General features: G+C 36.5%; 2 protein-coding genes across 3 annotated transcripts in view; one reads left to right on the forward strand and one right to left on the reverse strand.

Annotated features, from left to right (window-relative positions):
- CkIIalpha (casein kinase II subunit alpha) overlaps positions 1-6,007 on the reverse strand; it is a 210,032-nt gene extending 204,025 nt beyond the window's left edge. For both annotated transcript variants that reach the window (XM_090397835.1, XM_090397836.1), the window contains exon 1: positions 5,871-6,007. The gene's annotated coding sequence lies outside the window, so the exon portion shown is untranslated. The remainder of the gene's footprint in view (positions 1-5,870) is intronic.
- A 126-nt stretch (positions 6,008-6,133) lies between these two features.
- Positions 6,134-26,736, forward strand: part of LOC150103255 (cilia- and flagella-associated protein 263) — a 101,311-nt gene continuing 80,708 nt past the window's right edge. The window contains exon 1 of the mRNA XM_090398428.1: positions 6,134-6,255. Within this exon, the coding sequence (XP_090254554.1) occupies positions 6,134-6,255 (122 nt within the window). The remainder of the gene's footprint in view (positions 6,256-26,736) is intronic.

A 26,736-nucleotide genomic window follows, 5' to 3' on the forward strand; every position in this document is an offset into this window, starting at 1 on the left:
AAAAGTGGAACACTTAGAATACAAGTTAAAGAAGGAATGCAAGAAAAGAAAATCCTACATTTCTTAATGACTGAGCCAATAGATGCCTTCAAATGAAAAAAAAATATTAGAAAGGTATAATAAAAGGTGGTAAAAAGTTATTAAAAATTTTGAAAAGAACACAGAAAACCATATAAATCAAAAGGTATCAAAATAATTCTAGGTGATGCACATGGTGCTCTAAACATATGAAATAATTCTTCATGTTTTTATACTTCATTGGCAGACCTTGCAATGGTCAAATATTTCAAGCTTTAAGAGCTTCCACAAAAAATAGCTTTACTGATCTCCTTACCATTCTCCAACAAAGTGAGGACAGCATTATCAACGTTAATGATACCAAAGTACAGTCCCATCCTATTTCCTGTAAACAGGATCTAATTTTACTTCCTCTCAATAGTCAAATCTCTGAGAAAAATCAGATTTCTCCTCTTGGGCAGACCTACATCTCTCACATTCCCTAGCACAAACATGTCACATCTATAGATCTTCAGCCTCCAAAAACTTGTCTACTCAGGACACTGTACAACTGCTAACACTATATAAATCCCATATCCACCCAACCTTCAAGTACTGTTCTCACATTTAAGATGATACACCAAAAACACTGAAAATGCTTAAGATGAAGGCAATCTAGTCAATAGATGACCCTCCCTCATACTTCAATCAGTTTCATGTAAATGTGTTTCCATTTATGTTTATTCTATAGCTATTTTCATGGGTATATTCTACAGTTATATTTACTGTTCTGCCAAAATGACTCCGCCATTCTTCTTTTCCTCTAAACCAGCAAAGTGCAGGTTTCAGTCAACATTTATACACAGTTACAGTCTGAACTTAACAAACCAACTTTTGTTCCTCCTCCATTGCATTTACCTGTTCTCTAAAACAGCCTTCCTCATGTTTTCCTTACTAATTACAATCTGTAGGTTTCAAGTAACACATCAACTGGTTCCTTCTCTCTCTCTCCTTAACCACTTGCTCACATTACACAGTGATATCATCCTGGTTATACCTCTTGCATGGAATGGATATTAAAAAAAAATTACTGTACTCCACAAACTTGTTAAATGAAGTAATCAGTTTGGATGGCCAAACAGATGGCAATTCTTCTGCAATGAACAGGCTGTGTGTGTGCATTTGAAGACCTGGGGAGCATGGAGATTTGTGAGTCTTAGATGACAAGTGATTTTCAATACCTGTGAGATCGCTGCTTCCAATAAATATTAAAAAGTGCTACATCTTGTCCCTACAGCAGGATTCCTATATCATAATTCAATTATGATAATTAAAAATGCACTTGTTTAATTCACATCTGGATAACTTCCTGAACAACTTTGGCATAACAACTGATAAGTGCATCAAAAGATTAAATTAAGACCCACCACAGCAAAGTAATTTTCCAAGGAAATGGTATGCTGGCCGAGCATTACATTGCTAGCTTCTTATAAACAAAACCACAGAATGTGCATACAAATAAGAAACATCGAAAATATTTTATCTAATTTTGTAATACATTGATTTCTGTAAATTAAGGAATAAAGAAAAATCTATCCTATCATTCTCATCCGTCTAGGAAGGGTCGAGTCCCCCTCCTAATGAGGGTTTTCTGGCGTATTAATGCAGCCAGTTCACCACTCCTCTGCTGCATTTCCTAAGGGCGATATTCATGACTGTAATCTGTGTGTGTTCACAGGACCTGCTTGTGGGATGAAAACCCCCAGATAAACTGGGGGAGGGGGTTGAGGACAGCAACATATCTACTTAGAGCATCCTAGACATGCTCACAAACATTACTGTCTTGTAGGATAACTGTTGCCTCTATCACACATGCATATAGAGATGAACAGATCTTTTTTCTGTAAGATGGAGCATTTATGGTTCTGCTAGGAAGCACATACAGGTTGGTGTGTCCACTCACGCCAACCATCACACTACCTTCATCATAAGTGTCTCAATTCATGGATATTAGAAGGATACGTGCTCCTGGTTCTATCCACAACAGAGCATACCTGGTATTGCTTTGCAAAGCAAATCAAAACTGTCTGTAAACAATGCCCAATGCCAATCCCCATTGGGTCCAGCTGATGTGAAGCATGGATCATTTCAAATGTTCTCTCCTATGGTATGAGGATAGGGGAATGCAAACTACTGGTCACCTAGCATACAGACCACCTTCGTGAAGCTTTCTGCACACAGTGGAAGCAGATATTAATGTTCTTGTAGCCAACATGAGAACTAAGAAGCTGGATGTACATTAAAATATTCTGTTCTTGTGACATATGTTAGATAAAGACAAGAACCATTCAAGAGAAATACACATGAACATTTCAATAATAAAGAGAGAGAGATCCTACAAATTAGGTCTAAACTATCATATTACAAATGAGAAACATGAAGTGATCTGAAAATGGCATATACTGAGTTAAACAGTTATACTGAAGTTCAGGGAAGCTCTAGAGATGGTACGATATCCAAACAATGCAACAAACCAAGTCATCAACCTAAACTAGCTTTGGTTTACTTTTATAAAAGATCTAAAATTTACAGAAGTAGATTATAACGGTCATTCTGTATCACAATCAATAATAAAGGATGCATATGTCAACAATTGATTTTATCAGCAATCTGTTATATGCCTACATTATAGTGTGTATGAAACCAGAATAAATAATTATGTGGTCATACAAGATTTTAACAGCATGAATAACACATACAAGTTAATTAAAGAAATAAATGATATCAACATGAGTGCAACATTTATGGAAGAATTTCACTACAGAATATTCCATATGAGATTTATATAAATATACTTAGGATGCCACAAAGTAATTTAGGAGATAACATTAGATTTACTTTAGCATAAACAAGTTCAAAATGATGGAATAGAGATATGTTCCTATTATGTATATTTGTTAAAAAAGTAAATATGATAAAATGTTAAAGCAAAATCTTCTGAAAATAACCATATAGTGTAGGACACTATACATAAAGCAATAACAGCCTATGTTTAAGTTCTAAGTTGCAGTTAGAATATTGAAATAGTCTAAATCGTGAACATTATGAAAAAAAGTAAATGTTAAATAAGCAACCATGAGGCCCTTGTATCCCAGTTGAATGATGAGACATTACAGCCTTTGCCTGGAAAAGACCCAAGTTTGACTATCATACTAAAAGGAATCTTTATATGAACTATTTCAGCTGAAGGTGAGTTAGCTGATCTCATATGTAGACAGCAGTTTTTCTCCCAAAAACTCGTTTTTCATCCTATACATTCAGGCAAACTGGCCAAAAAAAAAAAAAAAAAAAACATATGCGAGTAACTGACAAAAAGACAGACTTCAGTGGATGGCAGATTGCACAGTGTGCTGGTTAGTTACATTGTGTAGATGGTGGATTGATTGCTTGTTGGAAGGGGTGGGGGGCCCCCTCCTGTGATGAAGTCCTTGGACTCCTTAGAGGTATCATGCAGTAATAATAATTGGTCAAAATTAGAAATATGAAACATTCTTTGCGAAGATGATATTCTATTAAATAAATCTGCAACAATCTTAGCTAAACTAAACTGATTACAAACTGAGTATTAAAAAAAAAAAAAATCAAAATATAACAGGAAAACTAGGTTTATAACAGACGACATAACAGAATTCAAGGACTGGTGTGGTTAGGAAGTTAGATGAATAAATACATGGAGCAAAAGACAAATCAGAGAAATGTTCAGCAAGAATTAAAAACAGTTTTAACATATGGCTCTGAGAATTGGGTTAATAAAAGATCAAAAAATGAAACCACAAAAGTTCTGAGAAAAAATTTATATATATATATACACACACACACACACACACATTTAAATATTCTTCTAATCTCAAAGATACTATATATTAACATCACAAGGACAGAAACAAACTAATGTAAAATGGTATGGTGAAAAACAGAACAGATGAAAGATTGGCATTTAAAAGTGTGACATGAAAGAGCAAAAGAAATGAACATATTTAGTCCTGCAGTAGACAGCAAATTAGGAGCTGATAAAATAAGGAATTAATTATGAGACTAATCAAGAAGAAATTAACACAGGAAACTACTGATGAAATCAAGGGCACAGTTCTGAATCTGAGTACTGTCCAGGATGTATACATTTTTTATGGTCTATGCTAAACATATTTAAAGTAATGATTCATTCAACCTTCAAACTGGATCAAAATATTTCAAAATTTAACAGAATGTCTTCTCTTATTCTACGCCCTATTTATAACCATTTATGCTTATAGATCTCCCCTATTTGTTTCCATCATTCTCTGCCAAAGGCTCCCCTATACCAGCATTCTTCAGCCATCTCCACTAAGTCATCCTTCCATTTCTCTGGTGGTCCCAGCATTCATCTTCCTTCATATAGATGCCACTGGGTGACTGTCTTTTTCCATCTATCACTTTTCATCCATACAATATGTCCTAACCACAACCACCATTTCAGTTTTAAAATCTCTTCTCTTCCCTATATCCAACATGTACGGATATTAAAGTGAAATATTTCCTTTGTGTCAATACAATAAAAATTCATCCATTTTCAAGGCCATAGTCAATTTATTAGGGTTTCAGGGGAATCAAACTAATGCTTGGAAAGATATGATTATATTTGTAATATTTCAGCCTTTTAAATTCTTAAAAATAAATAAAATAAAAGTTTGCCATTATAAAAGGCTTATATTGGTCTGTGATGTTAAAAGATGATCAGTCATTATTCAGCATAAATTCCTCAATTTTTTTGTTTTTTGTCTGAAAGTAGGATGGGAAAGGTAGTATTATAAAAAAAACTAAATGCCAACACTAGTAAATTCTTGCCCCAGTGGCATTCACTGCGTTATTATTATTCTTACCAGTCCTAATAACCAGCAACCAAACATCTGGTTTACTTTACTAGATCGTGAAAAACTTAATTCAGGTAACTTTAGCAATTAAGTCAATGTTTTCATTGCGCGTGATCTCGAATGTAAGTTCGCTAAAAATATTTCTGGATCACCTGAAAAAAAAATTACAAAAGAAGTAATTGAAACGTCATTAATTAACTCGTGTGCAGTTGCATGTATATGTAAAACTTTTATTTGATATATTTAGTGATGTTACCACCATGTACTATCATCACTTGCAACCTCTATGGAGTTCCAGGACCCATACTACCGTTAATATATATATATATGTTAAAGATACCAAGCTATTTTAACACACACACACACACATATATATATATATATACTGTGTGTATACGTACGCACGCACATAGCTTGATACCTCCTGCATTTCATTCGCAAAATCAACAATTTCGAAATGGCAAATATAAAATTGCTTACGGAAATGATCGTGCTAATGTGGTTATAAACCATTATTTTTATTTATTTTATTTTTTTAGTGTTTATTTCCAATACTTAACGTATACGTATTTCGTTTAGGGATTTCATTTACGCGCTAAAGATAATGCAGAAAAAGTATTAATATATATATATATATATATATATATATATATATATTTATATATATTTAAAAAAATCCAAAAGCTAAGTTAAATAAAATGCAATATATAAACTTCTGAACCTAAACTCAATAATTCAACCTGCACACAATCTTAAGAGGGATATGTCTCCTTACCGGTTTTCGCCCATTAAATAATGAGAACCATACAAAACCGTCAATGGACGTCAGAAACACTAGACTACGTGAAAAAAGGAGTTAGGAAATACTTCAGAACGAGTAAAAATTGTACTGGTATCAACTACTGTTTTTGAATAATATGTGAACTCTTCTAACCGGATGAATTTGAATTGACTGAAACTTACCGTGCACACATATACACCTTCACAAAGAACTCTCCTTTCCGATAAACGACCGACCACGTCGTTCGATAGGCCTAACTCACTCTACAGTTAACACAGCAAGATGGCTACCGAAAAGTTGTAGGGAGAATGAGATTGAGAGTAAGATACATAAAACTAGCCACCTCGTCCACAAGAGTTTACAAAGCGCTCGAAAACAAACGCAAACGGTGCCACAAGAGGGCTAACCAGGATGTGCGTAACTTGGCAACTGTAAGTGCGTCAAAATGGCTGACTCACGAAGCGTTAGTGTTTATAGTGCTATTACATCGACAACTGATCAAGATTTTGAAGTCAATCCAGAAGAACTGAGCGATGAACAACTTCAGCAGCATTTGCAGCAAATAGGGTAAGACCTATTTTTGACATTAATAATGTAGGCAGTGGTGTCATTTGCTAAGGAGCAATAGTTAATAGTAACATTTACAACTAATAGAAATGAAAATTAATTCGTTAGGGGTTGCTCTAGTCATCGAACTAAATTCAAAACCTGGTGGTACGTTTATATTGCATCGCTTAATCAGAAATTAAAATCAATAGCTACTATCATTACTTTAGTGTGTTTCTCGAGTTTTGCGATTGAAAGCTATTACTTAAAGATTTCTTTGTTAAATTATTGAATGGATTAATTATAAATGGGAAAAGAAAGACCTGATTAGGCTCTACTGTAAGCATGGACGATAGGCCTTTTTTCGGTCGGTATCATTATTAGCCACCTTAGTTTCAAACATGTACGGTAAGTTGTTGTTGTTGTTTTTTGTCTTTCGAAGAAACTAAGATTTTTAATCCTTTAGCTCAGTGAAATCAATATAAGCACACAGATGTATACTAACTAGGTTTAAACATCCCGTCAAGCACGCTGCAGCAATGTACTCACTCTCGGCAATGCTCAGAAGTAGAGGGTGGCTGTACAGGTTTCTGGAAAGGGCAAAAAAGAGTGCTGTCAAACATTGTCTTCAGAAAATAAAAATACACCTAAACCTCTTTTTTACGCAATAGATACGTTCCTAAAAATTACGCGTAAATAGAATTCGCGTAAAAAGAACTACTGACTTCATAGAAAAAGTGAAGATTGGTTTCCAAACTTGAAATATAAAGAAAATAATGAAAAAAAAAAAACATTAAATTCGTTAGGATCATAAGATTTTTATTTGTATTTCATGGAGAACATACATACATACTGTATAATGGATTTTAATAACTTAAAAAAAACATATTAATTTCAGTCGTTTGCTAAGGATTCTATAAAATGATTATGTTACTTGCTATCAGTTTCTGAGCGAAAGCTATCGTTTTCGTAAGACTAATATCACTAGCACTACTAGATATGGTATTATCGTCATCGACTTCCGCCTCAACTTGTGGAATTCTTCTTGTCATGTCTTGAACAAAAGTACCACTGGTTGTTTCAGTAGTTTCAGGCATGAACTCAGTTATTAATCGCTGTGTTGATGCTTTAGATAAGTCGCGATATAATTCTCTGTATGAAGACATTAACAACTTAAGCTCACGTGAAAACTTCCCAGCAGCATGTTCTTCATTTAGATCATGTCGGGCAAAATAATTGCCTAAATTTCTGGCCAGTTTAAGACCTTCTTTAATTATATCAGCAGTAAAAGAAGGATTATCTTGATCATTATCATTAACTTCTTCTCTTTCAGGAGTCTCAGAAACAATCTCCACTAGTTCGTCTTCGCTAAGAGGTTTATTAATTAACAATCTTTGATATCTGCCGACGTAAGATCATCGAATCCTTCTTCGCCAATTTCACATGCCAAACTTATTATATTGGGGAATTCTGCAGTATGATCGAAGGGAACAGGAACATTCTCTTTAACACATGCACTTTAGCTTTCCAGCATGCATTCATAGTTTCTGGTCTCAATTCAGATAACGATAATCGAACCTGATCAATACAATCCATAATTCAAAATTTTTTTCACACATCCATAACTGACAGTGTTTCATCATCATTTAGCTTGTTCAAGACGTACTGAAATGTTCGTCTGACATAATATGTTTTAAAAGTCGCAATTATACCCTGATCTAGAGGTTGTAACAATGATGTAGTATTGGGCGGCAGAAAAAAAATTGCACATTTGGGTATTCTATGGCAGGATGATCGAGTGCATTATCAAGAATCAAAAGCACTTTAAATTCGAGACCCTTGTCATTCAAATAGCGTCTAACTTCTAGCACAAAATGTTTGTGGAACCACTCAGTGAAAATATGAATGGTCACCCAAGCTTTTTTTGTTGGCCATCCAATGAACTGGCAATTTTTGAAAATCTATGCCTTTCATTGGCCGTGGTCTTAATGATCGATTTATGAGTAGTGGTTTTAACATCCGATCTCCTAAAGCGTTCGAACAAAATAGGAGTGTTATGCGATCCTTTGCTGCTTTGAACCCACCAACAGTTTTTTGCATTTTTGATACGTAAGTTCTGTTTGGCATTTTTTTTCAAGAAAAGGTCAGTTTCATCCATATTCCAAACTTGTTCACGAGTGTAACCTCCATCTTCAATTATTTTAGCAAGTTTTTGTGGAAATGCTTTAGCAGCTGTTTCATCAGCAGAAGCCGTTTCACCTTTAATTTTATATTATGAAGAGCATGTCTTTTAATAAACTTAGTCAGCCAACCATTGCTTGCATGAAATTTATATTTTTTCCTCGCTTGAGATGAAGTATCTGACTGCAGTTTTTTAATCTGTTCGTAAAATCTCAATGCTGATTGTTTGATGGAATTTCTGTCAACTGGCATTATTTTTTGTATATCCACATGACTAAAGCTTTTTCGGCCTTTTCTAGAACAATATCTCTTGTGTATGATGATAATTTTGCACTCGATTTTGTACCAGAACATATCGCTTTTCTAATAGCCTCTTCATCATATTTCTTTATAGATCTGACAGTTAATTCACGGACTCCAAAATGCTTACACAAGCCGTCGCATCTTCCCTAGTTTGGAGACGATCTAAAATTTGAATTTTTATATCCAAGGAAACGGCTTTCCTTTTTTTTTTTTTTTGGTTATCGGCAGCATCATGTGAGAGCTAGATTAAAATCTTCGGTTAATGAAATGAAAGTTTGAAAATTGCATACAGCTTACCATTTATTATTTCTTGTCAAAATTATTAATTTTATACCGCAATTTTTATTTTGATTTCACTTAAAAAATGCAAATGCAAAAAATGCGGTAACTGTGTTGTCTACTCAAACACCAAATTCAAACTGCTAAGAACTGCTTTTTTATGAGCAGTCAGTTATGTACTGTAATTCGGGGAATTCCCAATAAATGAAATTCGTAAGAATTTAGAATTTTCTTAATTGAAACGAGAATGTAATTCTACAAAATTCTCAGAATTTTCTTGAATTACGGATTTTTTCCTAACTTAGACTTTAGGTTGGTCGCGTAAAAGTGAATAAAAATCGCGTAAAAAATTATTTTTGATATCCCAATTCGCATAAAAAGAGGTTTAGGTGTACTGTTGGAGATATTTAAAATATCAACAATGAAATTTCCGTGTTTAAGATATATATATATATATATATATATATATATATATATACACACACACACATTGCTGTGTATTAAGGCATTGGTTCCACAACTTCAATTTCTAGGAAAAACTTGCTTGTCTCGGCTTGTACTGGAAAGAAGCTTACATCATGTTCCAGTATAACAACTCTTGAAAACACAAAAATCTGGACGTTCTTTTAAACTTTGTTCTAATTTTGACAGTTCCAGCATTATTTGACCTCGCCGATATTTTTTTCCTTTCTTGTGAATCTCACTCATGAAAGGCTGTTAGCTTATAGCTCATTATTATTAGTAGCCTATGTATTATAGATTAAATACAGAAATCCTGCTCTACGAACCAAACATTGAAATTTTTCAAGGCATGCATGAGTTCCATTAATCAGAGTTGTGGCCTTGAACTTCTGAATGAAATTCGTTTCCCACTTAAACAGAATCATAACACATCCACACTCAAAACCACAGCCTGTTAGTTGGAGAGCAGAGAAACTGACCACTTGGCAGGTCAGCAGTAGCAACTGTTATGCATTGCTTCTGTAGAGCTCTTACAAATAAAATGTTGTTATATCTCAAAAATATGACAGCATTTAGATTCTGGTTAATTGTTAAACAGTAGTGGTTCTACTATTTTGTGTTGTGTGCACATTTTTGTTGAGCCTAAGTACTGGGATACCAAGAAATAATGCTGCCTTTATTCATTGGTCAAATTCATTATTAATGAGAGGGGAGGAGATTTCACTAATTTTGACATAACTTATTCGCCATTACATGCACTTATGAGAAAAAACATTATGACCAGTTATCTACCTGTTTGGCCGCAAATAACTGAGATAACTCCTTTACCCCTTCTTCGCAGTGACTAGTGTTCTGACGTCTTCTGAACCGAATACAGAATAACGTCCTGGAGGACGAGTGAGGCACTGGCCACAACCAGCAGGTGTTGCAGCATTCCATTAGATCTTACAAATGTTCGATTGGATTCAAACCAGAATAATTGGGCTGTCAGGGGGGAGGAAGCCATTCTTCAATATTCTCTTTTAACCATGATTATACAATGCGAAACTTGTGACATAGGGCTGACTGGAACAGCTCAGATCCATCAGGCCATATTGTCAAAATTTCCCGCTAGGAATTAGCGGTCAAAGTGTATTCAGTGCGGATGAGAAACCACAGTGATGTCTCTGAGAATAATCTCTATGCCAACTAATTACTAATCAGAAATATGACTTTCGTTACTCTATCAGCTGATCTCTGAGTCTTTGCCACATACCTTTCTATGAACTCAAGCCATGTATATTCTTCCGATATTTCTAAGACATTTGATCATATCTGGCACAGAGGTCTGCTCAACAGACCACAATACAGTGATCTATTTGGGTCGCCAGCTTCATTTCTGTCCATGATGCATAAGGGATTGATAAATTTCTCTTCTCAGATATCCCCATCAATGCAGCCCCAGCCATCTAGAATTTCATCCATCCTCTTCTTATGTAATTGCTCGCAATGACCTGTTTCTCCACATCAAATTCCATTATTCGTTGTGCTTATGACAGTACTTTCCATTTCTCTTTTTTTTTTTTTTTTGAAATACCTTATACTTTCCAATCCTTAGACATCACGTGATGTTTCATAACTAATGTCCTAAACGCAGATCTTCTTGCTGCAGTAAGGGTGAAAATAACTTTCTTAAATTCAATGCTACCAAAACACGTTCCTATCTAACTACTCGGAAGGAAGAAGGGCTTTTGTTCCTTTGGATAGCACCCAGATACCAAAATATAATCAAATCTGATCTACTTCTAGCCTTTCCTGGTGCAAAAACAATTCAACCACAGCTTCTGCAGACATTATAAAATTCAGGGCACATTTTTGCTTAATTCACTACTGTTAAGCCTTTATAACTTTCAACATCACCAAACCATGGAATACTGCCGACACATTTATGGTAGTGCACTGTAAGCCTCTCTAAGACTGACTGTCACATTCAAGAGAGGGCAGTTCAATTAATTGATGACTCATATCTCATAGACATTAATTTTCTACTTATCACTCTTCTACTAGTACTTTCATAGACAATTCTTGATTAAAGTAGTCACTATCATTTTAATTCTGTCAACATCTTCCTAATCTGTAAGAATCAGAGCAGCTTTTGATCAACACTCTTTTCCCATCTCTAACTACAAACTCACAATCCCAAACTCTCTTCATAACTACTGTTCCATTCCATCTTACTCTGGTCATTGAATGAACTGACCTCACTCTGTATTCTTCGAAAGTTACAACTCTGAGCTGTTTAAAAAATAGATCAACAGATTTCTTCTTTCTTCTTATCCTTTTGTGCATACATAGCACTGATGTGTTACAGGAATCTAGTCTGTGTACTGACCCCTTCCCATAATGCATAGCAATATACACGTTAGGAAGGAGTTGTGCTGTGTACTGTGTGTGAGTATATATATAATGTAATCATAACTAGTAATTTTGAATATAAATAGTATGCCATCCTGTATGTCTCTATGATTTCGTTTTTATTGCAATCGATTATTTCCGAGTAGCATGATTAAAGCCAGGTACTTTTTTTGCACCAAAAATCAAACAATTCTGGAATTTGCTGAAATAAGCCCTATAAAATATTGCTTTAGTCCTTGACTTGAAGCAAATGATTTTAATCTTTATAATCAGATTTAATTATGAATGCATAAATATTTTCACCGGAATAGCAAATAAATAATATAGCACAGTAATTTTCTTTTACCTTTAAATTGCAAAGAAGTGTATTGCAATAGCTTACAACTTTAAACCAAAACTACTGCATCACAGTAGAACGTTAGAAGAACAAATACTTTTATAAGTTCGATTTTAGTCAACAACTAACGGAACTTCCACTAAATCAGGCAATAATATACTGTACTTATTAGGCTGTAGGCGTATGAAATTTCCATAGTTTTATATCATATCAATTCTTCAAAAGTTTTATTATTGATCATTCAAATATCAACAACAGTACTATGAACGTGGATTTATTAGAACGATCAAAGGCTAAAAATAGTAAACGCCATTCGTTTACATGAAATGAGATTGAGAAAAAGAAGCAGCTGAAGTTAAGAAGTCTGAAATTATATATGCTACATTATAGCAAAGAACTCAAAAATTTCAAAGACCTGTACAGATTTTAATAAACATTTTTCTTCCTCTGAATTTAACGATAAAAGTTATTCTGAGTCCACACAGCATTTCCAATGAGCACAAAGATATAATCATTCCTTACATATATCTGCACCCTATAGTTGAAAACACCTGGGCTTGTATCCCATCTAGAGCTACATATACTGGAATCTTTATAAGAACTTTTGCACAGAATGTGACTTAATCAGTATTATTCGAAATCAAAGGAGTTTTCTTTTCAGAAACTTTGAATTTTCATTCTGAAAAACAAAAAACAGGCTGATTGGCACTTATGAGTGCACTCCACGATATGCATATGCACATTTGTTAGCCACGATGCTCTGACCTCACAGCGTTTGTTGCTCTAGTAATGCATGAGTTAAAGAGTGAATTTGACGGACGAAAGGAATTATACAAGAAGGATGGTTTGCATCTGAATAGATTTGGTGTTCAGAGCCTGGAAAAGATGTTGAATGAAGTCAAAATGGGTGCACAAAATCAGAGAAGCTAGAGCTTTTAAGGGGAAAGTTGTTGAGTGGATATACAGACATCAGTGAGGCAGTTGAATATAAGAATGTGAATGAAATGCCTACGTTAGTACCACTGGTAACAAACCAGAATGGGACAGTGAGTATAAAACGTCAGGAATTCTTCTCTGAATTCTTGCATTAGTTAGTTCATCCTGGTCAAAGGTTATTGGCTGACTGAAGATTGTGGGATAGAATGTGTGTTCAGGGAGGATAGAGTGAAAAAAAAAGGGCGAAGGAATATTATTGACGATATCCGATGAATGGCAAGCAAAGAGAATAGAGATTCCACCACAGTCCAATGAAAATAGCATATTTTAGGCAATCTGGTGTGAGATAGAGTCTAGCGGAATAAAATATACAGTTAGTTGCTTCTAGACCAGGGTATCGAAAACATGATGGGGATAGTATGCATCGGCCAATAAGCTCAATGAATGGAGGGCGGGTATTATTATGGGGGATTTCAACTATAGGAACATAGATTGGAAGGAAGAGAGAACACGGTAGAAGGAAGGAAATGGAATTTATGCAGTTACTAAAGGATAATTACATGAGACAGCATGTGATGGAATATACTAGGGTTATAGCCCGCTAGAGGGCTAGACGATCGGTTGTGTTTTTAGAGAGAGAGCTCCCGAAAGCTAAGTATAATTTTGAGTGAAAATTAGAATATAGGTTAAAATCATAACGTAATATTGTCTAATTTTGCTAACTTGTTGTGTCTGTGTGAATTCCGTTATTTAATTTAGTATTTAACGATACGTTTCATAGATTTGAATATGGCGCCAATGATGCCACGTAAGATAATGGGGCCAAAAATACGACGCCATTGTTCAAAATCTATAAGAGAGAGTTTGTCCAATGTGATGTGTGTGTGGGATGTATGCTTCCCCGAATGAGGCTGGAGTTTGGATTGAAAGTGATAGTGGTGGGAGAATTTGCAGAAAGTGTAAGCAAAGTGAGGAGTTGAAGTATGTGTCAGGTTGTGAGACAGTTATGGTTGAACAAAGCCAGAATGTCAGTGAAAGTAGTGGCTTGATAGGGAATTGCGATGTACAAGATGTCAATGAGAGCGGTGATCAAAGAAAAAGTGAAAGCAACTATACAGAGAGAGAAAATGGTTTGAATGATAAATAAAAAATGAGGAATTATTTGTAGGAAGTAAGATCGCTAGGTTGCGCGCAGTGATATAAAATGCGCAGCGGCCATTAGAGTACCTGAAAAACTCTTTCCAGAGTGATTCGGCTAACGTAAATAAACAGCATAAGAGTGGGAGAGTTTCTGAAATGAAGGAAAGAGTGTTGTATGGTGACTCGTTATTAAGAAGATTGATAGATGGGAGTGCAACTAAATCGTACTTACCGGGTGCGAAATTTAAGGATGTAAGTGAGAGTATTAGAGTGCAAAAACAGAGGGTGAAAGAATTAATAGCTGTGACGGGTACGAATGAATTGAAAGGTGATAAATTTTTTATGAGAGAGGACTTGAAAGTATTGTTAAAAGTAGCGAAAGAAAAGAGTGGCAGAGTTAGAATGGTGAGTCTGTTGCCACGGTATGACAGAGAGGAGTTTAGGAAGTTATGCAGACGGTGTGGTGTGGAATGAGTTTGATGGGCGAAAGGACTTACACAAGATGGATGGCCTGCATTTGAATGGACTTGGTGTGCAGAAACTGGGAAAAGTGTTGCTGAATGAAGTGAAAATGGATGTGCAGAACCAGGGAAACTAAAACTACCAAGGGGGGTGGAGGAGTGGATATGCGGACATCAGTGAGACAGTTGAGTGTAAGAATGTACATAATGTACCCGAGCCAGCACTAAGGACAAAAAATGAGAATGGGACATTTAGAATAACGCATCATGATAGGGGTGGGACAAAGGGATCACTGCATTTCATGTATACTAATGCCAGGAGTATTAGGAACAAGAAGGAAGAATTTTTGGCCTTGATTGGCTCTTCCTGGCCACATGTTATTGGCATTAGTGAAACATGGCTGACAGAAGATGATATAGTTAGTGGGATAAAATGTGTAGGTTAGAGTGTATTTAGGAGGCACAGAGAGAATAAAATGGGGGAGGGGTGTTATTGATGATAGCTGATGAACTGCAGCCAAGGAGAATTGAAGTTTTATTGATTGCAGGATAGTGAAAAGAGCTCATTTGAGGCTATTTGGTGTGAGATTGAGACTGGCAGAATAAATTATACAGTTGGGTGCTGCTATAGACCGGGTGATGGAATAGATGGTGGAGATAGTATGCATAAACAAATTGATGAAATGAGTGGAAGGAGGGGTAATTATTATGGGGGTTTTCATCTATGGTAACATTGATTGGAAGGAGGAGAGGACACATGTGAGGAAGGAACTGGATTTTATTCAATTATTAAGGGATAGCTATCTGAGACAGCATGTAATTGAAAATACTAGGGGGTGTGAGAGTGCTTGACCTGGTAATAGCATCTCAGAATTTGACTGTAATGAATATGACCATGTTGCCACCTATTGGTGAGAGTGATCATAAGGTCTTGACCTGGAAGGTGGCTAAAGGTGTGGAATTTTCGATTAATACAGGGTATATGTGGAATTACCATGCTGGCAAGTATGACAAGCTTAGGAGATTACTTGGATCAGTGCCATGGCATGTACAACTGCAAGGGCTGGACGTCGATAGAGCATGGGAAGTGGTCAAAAAGCATTTACAGGAGGATATGGCTGATTGTATACCTAGGGTCCGAATAGTAAAACAAGTAGGAGTTAAATGGTTGAATAACACCATTAAGCTCGAGCTGCAAAAAAAGAAACAACTGTGGAGGGAATTTAAAGAAAGGGGTGACCTGCAGGCACACGAACGGTATAAAGTGCAGGCCAGAAGGGTAACGAGTGTGGTAAAACAAAAAGCAAAAGCGGATTATGAAAGGAAGCTAGCTATGCAAGCTAAAGAGAATCCCAAACAGTTCTTTAAATATGCTACAAGCAAGGAAAAAACTGTACACGGCAAAATGATTTTAAGGAATGACGATGTTAAGGAGGTCACTGAATCAGTCGATATAGTGGAGTTACTGAGCGCGCACTTTGCAAAAGTATATCATCCAGGTGGTGACATTGAAGAAATGAAGGAACCATTAGTTTATACGGGAATTGTGATGAATGAAGTGGAGGTGAATAGTCTATTACAAAACCTTAATGTGAATACATCTGTGGGCTTGGATGGTATACCGGCACGGGTCTTGCGTGAAGCGGCTAAGGAATTATCAGTACCTTTGACCATGTTGTTTAATCTGTGTCTCGGGTCTGGTTTAGTGCCGAAGGTGTGGAAAGAGGAGAAAATATTTTCACTGCATAAAGGAGGATCCCTGTAAAAATCTCACCAAAAACACTTTGTGGGCAAACCTTCACCTACGATCGGAAACGACTGAAAGAATAAATAATCATCATATGAATTGTTTCACTTGTTAGAGCAAATACTTCAATTGTAACTAAATTTCCTGTTGCACTATTAGCGCCCTCTAACAGTAAGATAAAAATCACACGTACTTTTACAATCAAGACTAGGGTTTCTATAAAGAGGAAATAAGCACATCAGTTACAAAAGTCATATGTACGAATTATATATTTCGAAAAAGTGGAGTAGTAATGGCTGCCATTGCAAATTACCGACTGATCAGCATATCAGGAGTCGTCGTCAAGGTCTTGGAGAAAGTAGTCAAGCGAAAAATACAGGAATGGATTGATGAAAATGAGATATTGTACAGGGGACAGCATGGCTTTGTGAAGAGTAGATCATGCCTCAGTAACTTGATCAAGTTTTATAACAAGGTGACAGCTGAAATGGATAAGGGTAATGGGTTTACAGTGATACTGCTGGACCTGGCAAAGGCGTTTGACAGGATACCACATGGAACTCTAATCAGTAAACTAGAGCAGATGAGGATGGATATAGGGTTGGTGAGATGGTTAGGTGAGTGGTTGATGGAGAGATATCAAAGAGTAGTTTATTCAGGAGTAGAGTCCAAAAGACGGCCTGTGACTAGTGGTGTGCCGCAGGGTTCTGTTCTTGGACCATTACTATTTAATCTGTTCATTAACGATATAGGGAAGGATCTAAGTGGAACAATTCATTTGTTCGCTGATGATGCAAAGTTGGATAGGGCGAAAGTGAATGCAGAAGATGTCAAAATCTTGCAGGATGACTTGGATATATTGGAGTTCTGGGCTGAGGAGGATGGATGTAAATTTAATGTGACAAAATGTAAGGTTATGCATTTTGGGGTGAAAAGATTAGCAGCAGTATACCATATTGGTGGAACTGTACTCCAGGAGATTGATGAGGCTAGGGAATTGGGAGTGTTGGTGGATATTGAGATGAAGTTTAGGGGGGCACATTGCAAAAGTAGCTAAATCAGCTCATCAACTCACTTGGTTGTTGAAAAATACCTTGACGAGCAGAGACAAAGCAAGTTATTGTACCTCTGTACTGAGCCTTGATAAGACCTCATCTCGACTACTGTGCGCAGATTTGGTCACCTCGGTTCCTTCTTGATGGGGAGGAGGTGGAGCAGATCCAGATGCGAGTGACTAAGATGATAGCAGGTCTATGGAATGATCCATATGAGAACAGGTTGAAGATTTGTGGGTTGCAGAAACTAGTTGATAGGCAGAAAAGGGGAGATATGATTGAGACATTCAAATTGCTAAAGGGATTCTATAGGATTAATTCAGAGGATATTTTTGAGATCAGGACTGGTGGTGGAAGAACTAGGGAACACCTATGGAAGCTGGGCAAGAGTATGGTTAGCAGGGGTGTTAGAGCTGGGTTCTTTACTTTTAGAGTGGTAAATGAGTGGAATAAGCTTCCAGAGTCTGTTGTGGATGCTATGACGGTGAGCGAGTTCAAGGCAAGGTATGATAGATACTGTGAGAATGTCGTATAGTTGTGCGGACATGATGTTTAGGGCCTCCCTCGATGAGTATAAGGACTCTCTGGAGTCGCCCGAAATAATAATAATAATAAAGTGGTGGTGAATCTTTTTATGTGAGCATGCCAAAAATTTATATATCGAGTTGCTGACGTGCCAGACAGTTTTTTTTTAATAGGGGAAAAATTAATCTAACTTAATTTATTAAAAAAAAACTACTATATATATATATATATATATATATATATTTATTTATAATATTTTATTTTAGAGCGTGTGTAGCTCAGTGAATGTGTTTGCATACCACGGTGCTTGACCGCACGAAGGAAGACTTGATTTCGAGTTTAGTCGGCGACTAGAGGAAATTTTTCTAAGCCTTTTTTTGACCGGTTCCCGAGTCAGTCGATCTCTGGCATGGGCAAGCGGGTTTTTTCTCCTGGACACTCGGGTTTTTCGTCCCGTAAACTCAAGAAAATCGACCGTAAACCGACGTTATTTCAGACATTAAATACGAGTGTTAGGGTTAGGGACAACGAGAGGGTGTCACTTGTTGAGCCATCACTCTTCACTGTGTGCTGCTTAATTAGTGATAGCCGTCGGCCAGTGATCTCTGATTGGGTACCACGGTGATTGAACTGCCCATTCAATCTCTGAAAGTTACATAGGGCTGCAAATCGCCTTGCCTACTCCCTATACATACGGGAATAAAAAGGCGTTAGCTGATTTTTTAAAAAAAAATATTTTCTTTTATTTATAATATTTATTTATAAATATTATAAATCGTAAATCACCTGTAAATCGTTGGTACGGGCACCTGGTCAGAATGCCAAAAGAAAGGCTCCCCCAGCAGGCCTTCTTTGCCAAGCCAGAGGGTGGGAGGCCACGAGGAAGGCCAAGGATTCGCTGGAGAGATTATACCCAAAACCTTGGCTGGACACGTTTGGGAGTCCCACCAGAACACCTTGACTATTGGAAGTTCCTCTTGCAGCTGTTGCCCCCACAACCTAATTAGGAAAGGTGGACCTTGAAGCTGTATGTATGTATGTATGCATATTTATTTATATATAAATTTATAATATTATTCAGTGTAAAATTTATTATTGTATTGTTAAATTGATTTTAATGACGTTGGTTTGGGAAAAAAATGGTAGTGAGAAAAATATTTATGCGTTGTAACTCACCATCGAAGTTAGCTGAGCAGGGGAAGCAGCAGAAGGATGTCAACAGCAGAAGGATGTCAACTTGTCGGCGAAACGCTTACCATATTTACTCCAAAATAACTCCCCCTCGAGTATAACTGCCATCCCTGTTTTACTTTACGAAAAAAGACATTAAAAAGTGTTGCATATGCCTCGCACTCGAAAAATGTTTACACTTGTTCACGTCAAGGCGATAGTAACTCGCTCCCCTGTGGTTAACAACAATCACTCCCCACCAGCCATTATACTGCAGATGCAAGAAAAACAAGTAGTTTTATTGTATCCCTAAATAAGGTACAGAGCTTTTTGCAGTCTGTGTAATATATTTTTCAACAAATAGTGCAATTTCAGATACCTGGAATAAACGTACATACCCCCCTCTCATAGAAACTTTCTTGTATAGACTCAAGCTAAACCATATATTGCACCGAAAACACAGTGTCTAACTAAAAACTATTGTCCAATTTTTCAATTACATGAAATAAGTGTTTGTTTTATTGCATTCGAAATTCTCAATATCATTATGACAGATCACAAAGGCTAACTTCAAATAAAATTCTACCATGAATAGAAATATGCCATATAATGCATGTGTGAGTTCCCCTGCCAGCTGAAACTCAGACACGCAGCAATAAAATTCAACTAAGGGTTGAAACTTCGTGTAAGTTCAGCACGCCGGTAATGAGAAGTTCTGAAACGACGGAGTGTCGTTTATCGTTCTGTCAGAACGATAAACGACAGTCCGTCGTGAATGTGTTAAAACTAAGAAATATATAGTGAATGTTGTTCAGATGTTATGCAATTCGAATTAAGAGAATTAACATTTCAACTCAACAATTGTAGGTTGCCTTTGGGTCGCGCGATCTTTTGTTGATAACGCACCAATTATATGCACATCTTCATAGCTGCTCCCTGGTGTAAAACAAAATTTAACTTGTACATATTGTAACAATTTTTAAAAAAAGGTTGAATAATTAGCGTATAAAAGGTTATCCTGTAAATCGTTGACGGGCCAGCAAAATTCTCGGACATGCCACCTCTGGCACGCGTTCCATAGTTCGCCATTTATATACTAGGGGATTGAGATTACTATCTAGTAATTGTATTTGAGAATTTATCTATAAATAATATGACCACATTGCTACAAACTGCTGAGAGTGATCATATGAACTGGGAGGTAACTAAATGTATGGAATTTTCAGTTAAGAGGGGGGGAGTATATGTGGAATTCCAACGCTAGTAAGCATTACAAGCATAGGAGATTGCTTGGATCACTGCCAAGACATGTGAAACTGCAAAGGCTGATTTTTGTTGTCGCGCATGGGAAGTGGCAATGAAGTGTTTGATGAAAGTAAAGGCAGACTGCATACCTAGAGTCAGGAGAGTAATGGATAAATATCATCATTAAGCTGGACCTGCAAAAACAGAAAAATGGCGGAGGTGAATTCAAGGAGAAAGGTGACTAGCAGGCACATGAGCAATACAAAGCACAGGCCAGAAGGGAAATCAATGTGGTAAAAAAAGACAAAAGCAGAGTATGAAAGGAAATTGGTAATGACAACCAAAAATAATCCCGAACAGTATTTTAATATACTGCAACTAAAAGGAAGAATGTTTATGGTAGAATAATTTTAATGAATGCTGATAGTAAGGAGGTGACTGAAGTCACTAAATCAACTTTGCAAGAGTGTATCATCCAGTTGGTGATATTGCAGTACGGGAGAAGGAGAGAGGTAAAGACTTATACGGATACTTATGGTCAATATTTCAGTGGAAAGTTGACAGTAGCCTAACTTGGCAATGATTCAGCAGGGGCAGTATCTAAAAAGAACCAGACGGTCAGATACTTGCTGTTCAAGAACAAACACTAAAAACGAATACAAAAAAAGTGAAGATTGAAAGGATCGCTAACGATAGCAAAGGCCAATTGTGCAGATATAAAGAAGAGACAGTGAACCGTCTAATTAGTTCTCGCAGCAAAATTTCCCATACAGACTATAAATGAATGATCAGATAGAAAAAGCTGTACACTAGAGCTCTGAAAGATATATAGTTTTCCAATTTGCATAGTCCCTTGGGAACACACAGTTGAAAAATGTTATTGAAAATGAAAATGACATGATATTATGGGACTTTAAAAATTCAGATAGACAGATAGACATCATATACATAATATGCCAGACACCACTGTAGTGGAACAACAATATATGCAGTTTATTGATGTGGCTATACCAGGGATAGTAGAGTGGGAAAAAATTGTATGTAAAACTTACCAAGTATGGGGATATGCAGATTGAAATTCAAGGACTTTGGGGAAAGAAGAAAGCAACAATAGTTCAAATTATCATAGGAGCGCTAGTAGGAATATCAAGAACATTTATGAAACATCTGGCAAAGTTGAGTCTCCCAGATATAACACCATCTCATCTTTAGAAAAGTGCACTTTTAGGGACATCTCACATATTACGACAATATCTAGTCAATTCCTAGGCCTTTGCATTAGGTCCGAATTGGACTCATTTCCTAGTCAAAGATTTTATTATTCTGTTTCATGTTTCATGTTACTCTTCTCTTTGACTGTGAACTCTGTTAACTGAATATAATAATACAAATTGGCTAACGCCTTTTATTCCCTTATAGGGAGTAGGCAAGGCCGTTTTTGTCCTATCTAACCTTCGTAGACTGGGTGACAGTTCAATATCCAGTGGTAACCAGTCAGAGATAGATAACCCAAGATTAATTGTAAGCGACATCCAATGAAGGGATAGCATACATGTGCCGACATTTTGTGGTCCTCAACACAATATGTTATTGTCTGGAAAATATAGTTGGTTCAACATTCGATTTTCTTAAGTTTACGGTATGAAAAATTTAAGTTTTTGGGAGAAAAAACCAAACTCGCTCTTCCATGCCAGAGATCGACTAACTCTGGAACGGGTTGCAGAAAGAATTTCTCAGTACTGTGGTCGGAAATATAACTTCGACTGAGCTAGGCCTTTAAAGAAAAAACTGGAACTAACCTTATAAGGAGTAGGCAGACGTTTTAGTTCTATCTAACTGTTGGAGACTAAGTGGACTAAAAATTATAACAATAATAATAATAATATATACTCATTTTTATCCCTCTCAAAGTGAAATGGTGATTGCTTCCTATTTCAAAATTTCTGTGTTTATATGTATCCAAAACCAGTTTGAAAATAAAACTATTAATGTTAACATAGTCAGTAAGCCATATCTTGCTTTTTTTGTGGTATGTGTGTGTTGGGGTAATGAGGTTTGCTTTCTTATATGCACATCATGATAGTAATGATTAGTTCATCTCCTAAACGAAAATATCCAACAAATATTTATCATTATTATTATTGGTTTTACGTTTACACCAGATTTTCGGAAAACATTTTTATATATCTGTAATTTATTCCCTACTCAGTGGTTCAGTTCTCCAATAAGACCCAACTTGTCAACTATCCTCTCTAATGACTCGAAAATTTCCTTTACTTCCTCCTTAACTAGAACCTTCTGTGAGCCATATGCACAAATAGTAATCTCCCCCTCCTCAGCTGAACATTCAAATGTAGAGACGAAGGAGGGGAAGATTACTATTTGTGCATATGTCCGAAACTAGCATCCGAACAACTGAGGAAGCACCACCAGAACAAGAGTTTATGTTATATGATGTAAGACTACAAAAGACGTGGTGCACTGTTTCAGATATGGTAGAAGGCATTTGATATGTGAAATAATACACATGAAAGGCTGCTTCATAAATTAGAGGATATAGGATAAAATACGAACTACTGACTTAGATGATAGGATAGCTGCCGGATAGTATCAGAAAATAGTATACTAAGTTGCGAGTCTGTTAGGTATAAGGTGACCGGTGTATCCCATGGATCAATTCTTGGATCAATGTTGTTCATTTTATGAGATATTCAAATATTTACTGACGATGCAGAGGTCATCAGGGCAATTAGGCATGCTACTGGTATGTAGATTTACAGTGACCTGAACAGGTTGGAAGTGTGTGTTCAAGTGATAACGGGTGTCAATTCAATGTTAGCAAGTGTCAAGTTATACACTTTGGTGTAATGAGATTACCTACATTGGTGAGATTATCTTGAAGAAACTGATGAGGCTAGAGATCTTGAAGATATGAAAATAGGTGGATTGAAAGTTGAAATTCAAGAGCCATACAACAAAAATTGCAAATCTAACTCAGAGAATAATTGCAACGCTGAAACTAACAGTGATGTGTAAGGATAAGGAAGTCATTTTGTCTCTTTACAAAGCCTTTACAAGATACGACCGCATCTGCGTGCATATTTGATCTTTTGAGTTACGAGACGAAAATAAGCTGTGGCCATCGTGCAGAGATAAGAGCTGCAAAGATGATATAGAGATTACGGAATGTAGATTCTGAGAAGAGATTGAGAGTATGACAGCAGACAGTAATAAAGGAAAAGGAGAGTTGATATGATAAAGATATGTAAACTTCTGAAAAGGTGTTATAGGTTACGCTTTTATGGAATTTCTCATTATGTGGCTTTTAAGAAAAGGACAAGGGGAATCCATGGAAGTGGAGTTTGTGTGTGCGATTAAGAAATGGATGAGAGCTAGATTTTTCTCTCCTGTGGGAATGAATGATTGAAGTGTGGTTATGAGCGAATAGAGAAGTTTGTCTATTATAAGGGTGAGTGCATCTAGTATTTGAGTTTTTAGAGGCAGTATGACAATATAGGTAACGTATGGCCCTATAGATGAGTCTGTGGCTTTATGGAGGTCTCTGATAATAATAACAATAATAAAAATTCATCTGTTTTATTAGATTTATTAGACCTCATTAGATGCCGAATGGTCACTCAATTGCTCGGTGATGTGCTACACCAGTCCTCACCAGGTGGTCCTGTTCTGCAGGTTTCAACTCTGAAGATCAATCACTCGAGACGCACTATCCACCCATTTCATTAACGGTCTTCAACTTCCTACTTTTCCAGGAACGTTACATTTCAGATTTTAGACAAGTCTCAGAATGTTGTTTTAGCCATTCCTAATGGACTTCTGATTTACATTCGAACTTACTAACTTCCTCAGTTCTTTTTCCATTATGGTATGTTTGTTTCTCAAGAACTTTCCTCTCTGTATTTCCTTTGAAAACCATAATCTTTTTCTTACTAAGATTGAGCTGAAGTTCTTACTGATATAATAATAATAATATAACCTAGATTCAGCTTTCACAGTAGTATGTGAAGTCGAACATTTATCAGCGAATGAAAACACAAGGATGCATTTCCACTCCTCAGCTAAGAAATACACATTAATATTCACCTTTCACACAGGAAGACTAGAAAGATAAGTCCTAAGGGATCAAAAAAAGAGTGCTTGTAAGTGTGGTAGAGAAATGTCGCACTCTGATTCACGTGGAAGAAACCTGAAGTTCAACGAGTTCTGTAGGAATTCAGGTCAATGATAATAGTAAGATAATACATACAGAACTTCACGGACTCGGTTTCTGTGAAAGTATGTTGCACATATTCAATTTGTTCATCAATGATATAGGAAAGGATATGAGAGGAAGTGTTCACTTGTTTGGTGATGATGTAAAGTTGGGTAGAGCAATTGTGAGTGCACAGGATGTCAAAATTTTACAGGATGATTTGGATAGTTTGAAGGACTGGGCTAGGAAAAATGGATGTCAATTTAATGTGGCAAAGTGTAAGGTTATGCATTTTGGGGTGAAAAGCATAGCAGCAGTATATCACATTGGTGGAAGCGTACTCCAGGAGATTGATGAGGCCAGGGATTTGGGAGTGTTGGTGGATAAGGAATTGAAGTTTAGGGGGCACATTGCAAAAGTGACTAAAACAGCTCATCAAATCACTTGGATTCTGAAAAATACTTTAGCATGCAGAGACAAACAAGTTATTGTTCCTCTGTATTGAGCCTTGATAAGACCTCATCTGGACTACTGTAACCAGTTATGGGCGCCAGGGTTTCTTCGTGATGGGGAGGAAATGGAAAGGATCCATAGACGAGTGACCAAGATGATAGCAGGTCTGTGGAATGAACCTCATGAGAATAGGTTGAAGATTTGTGAGTTGCAGAAATTGGTCGATAGTCGAAGGAGGGGTGATATGATAGTCATTCAAATTACTGAATGGTTACTATAAGATTAATCCAGAAGATATTTTTGAAAATAGGACTGGTGGTGGGAGGACTAGGGGCCATTCATGGAAGCTGGGCAAGAATGTGGTTAACAAGGGTGTTAGAGCTAGGTTTTTTACTTGGAGAGTGGTGAATGAGTGGAATAAGCTGCCAGAGTCTGTGGTGGGTGCTACGACCGTGAATGAGTTCAAGGCAAGGTATGATAGATACTGTGTGAATGTCAAATAGTTGTTCTTGACATGATGTTAGGGCCTCCCTCGATGAGTCTGTTGACTCCTTGGAGTTGGTCGGAATAATAATAATAATAATATGCTATTCAAAACATCAAGCACGTCATTCAGCGGTGTAGATTTGCACTAGTATAAAGAACTTCGTAACCAGTGTGCAGTGGAGTTTGAATCTCTGATGTGAATCGACTAGTCATCGTACATCCTTTTCGAATCGAAAAGACGAATATTGGTGGTTAGGTACCTTGGGGACAGTGGCGGCTGGTGAAAAATTTAAGAGGGTGCTATATATAGAAAATTTAAAAAAATAATTATCTTTTTCCTCATCAGTAACCAATTTATTAATAAATAAATTTACATATTAAAAAATTGCTTTATTAAAAATATTTCACCCTCATCATGAACACATGCCAATAATAAAAGTTTCGTATCTCACAGAAATAACGCGCGCATGCATACAATTTATCTGTAGGGACACTGCTCAAACGAGCAGTGTCCGATTCACTTGTTACATGCAATGACAAGTGCAAACGAATATCGGGGAGTCTAGCTGCAATTGGCTGAACGCGATAATTCCTACACCACGTTAGATCGCAGTGCATTTGTTTCTTGTAACGATAATTGAAAAAATATAATTCTTTTCATATTTTCAACAGTGACACTAGTCATAAATCAGCCTTGTATCTATAATAAATAAATATGTTAATTTAACAGAATAAAATAAGATTTACAAAAAATAGTTCACCCTCACTACGAGTACGCAACAATAATAAAAGTTTTGTATCTCACAGAAATAACGCGCGCAAGCATACAATTTATCTCTAGCGACACTCCTCAAACGACCAGTGTCGGATTCACCTGTTACGTGCAATGGCAAGCGCAAACGAATATCCGCGAGTCGAGCTGTAATTGGCCAAACGTGGTAATTCCAAATCAAAAGCGTTAATCGGACAATTCCAATTATTAACTATTCAATCAATGTCGAAACATAAGCTGTAACCTTTAACATGCTGTATTGAATTTATATAATGCTATAAGCATTGTTATTATTTTTAAACACAAACAAAATTTAATTTTTTCATTTTTTCCTTGGGGTGCT

This window comes from Typopeltis vanoorti, chromosome 9 (assembly GCF_054136105.1).
Source record: "Typopeltis vanoorti isolate ZY-2024b chromosome 9, IOZ_Tvanoo_1.0, whole genome shotgun sequence".
Classification (NCBI taxonomy): Eukaryota; Metazoa; Arthropoda; class Arachnida; order Uropygi; family Thelyphonidae; genus Typopeltis; species Typopeltis vanoorti.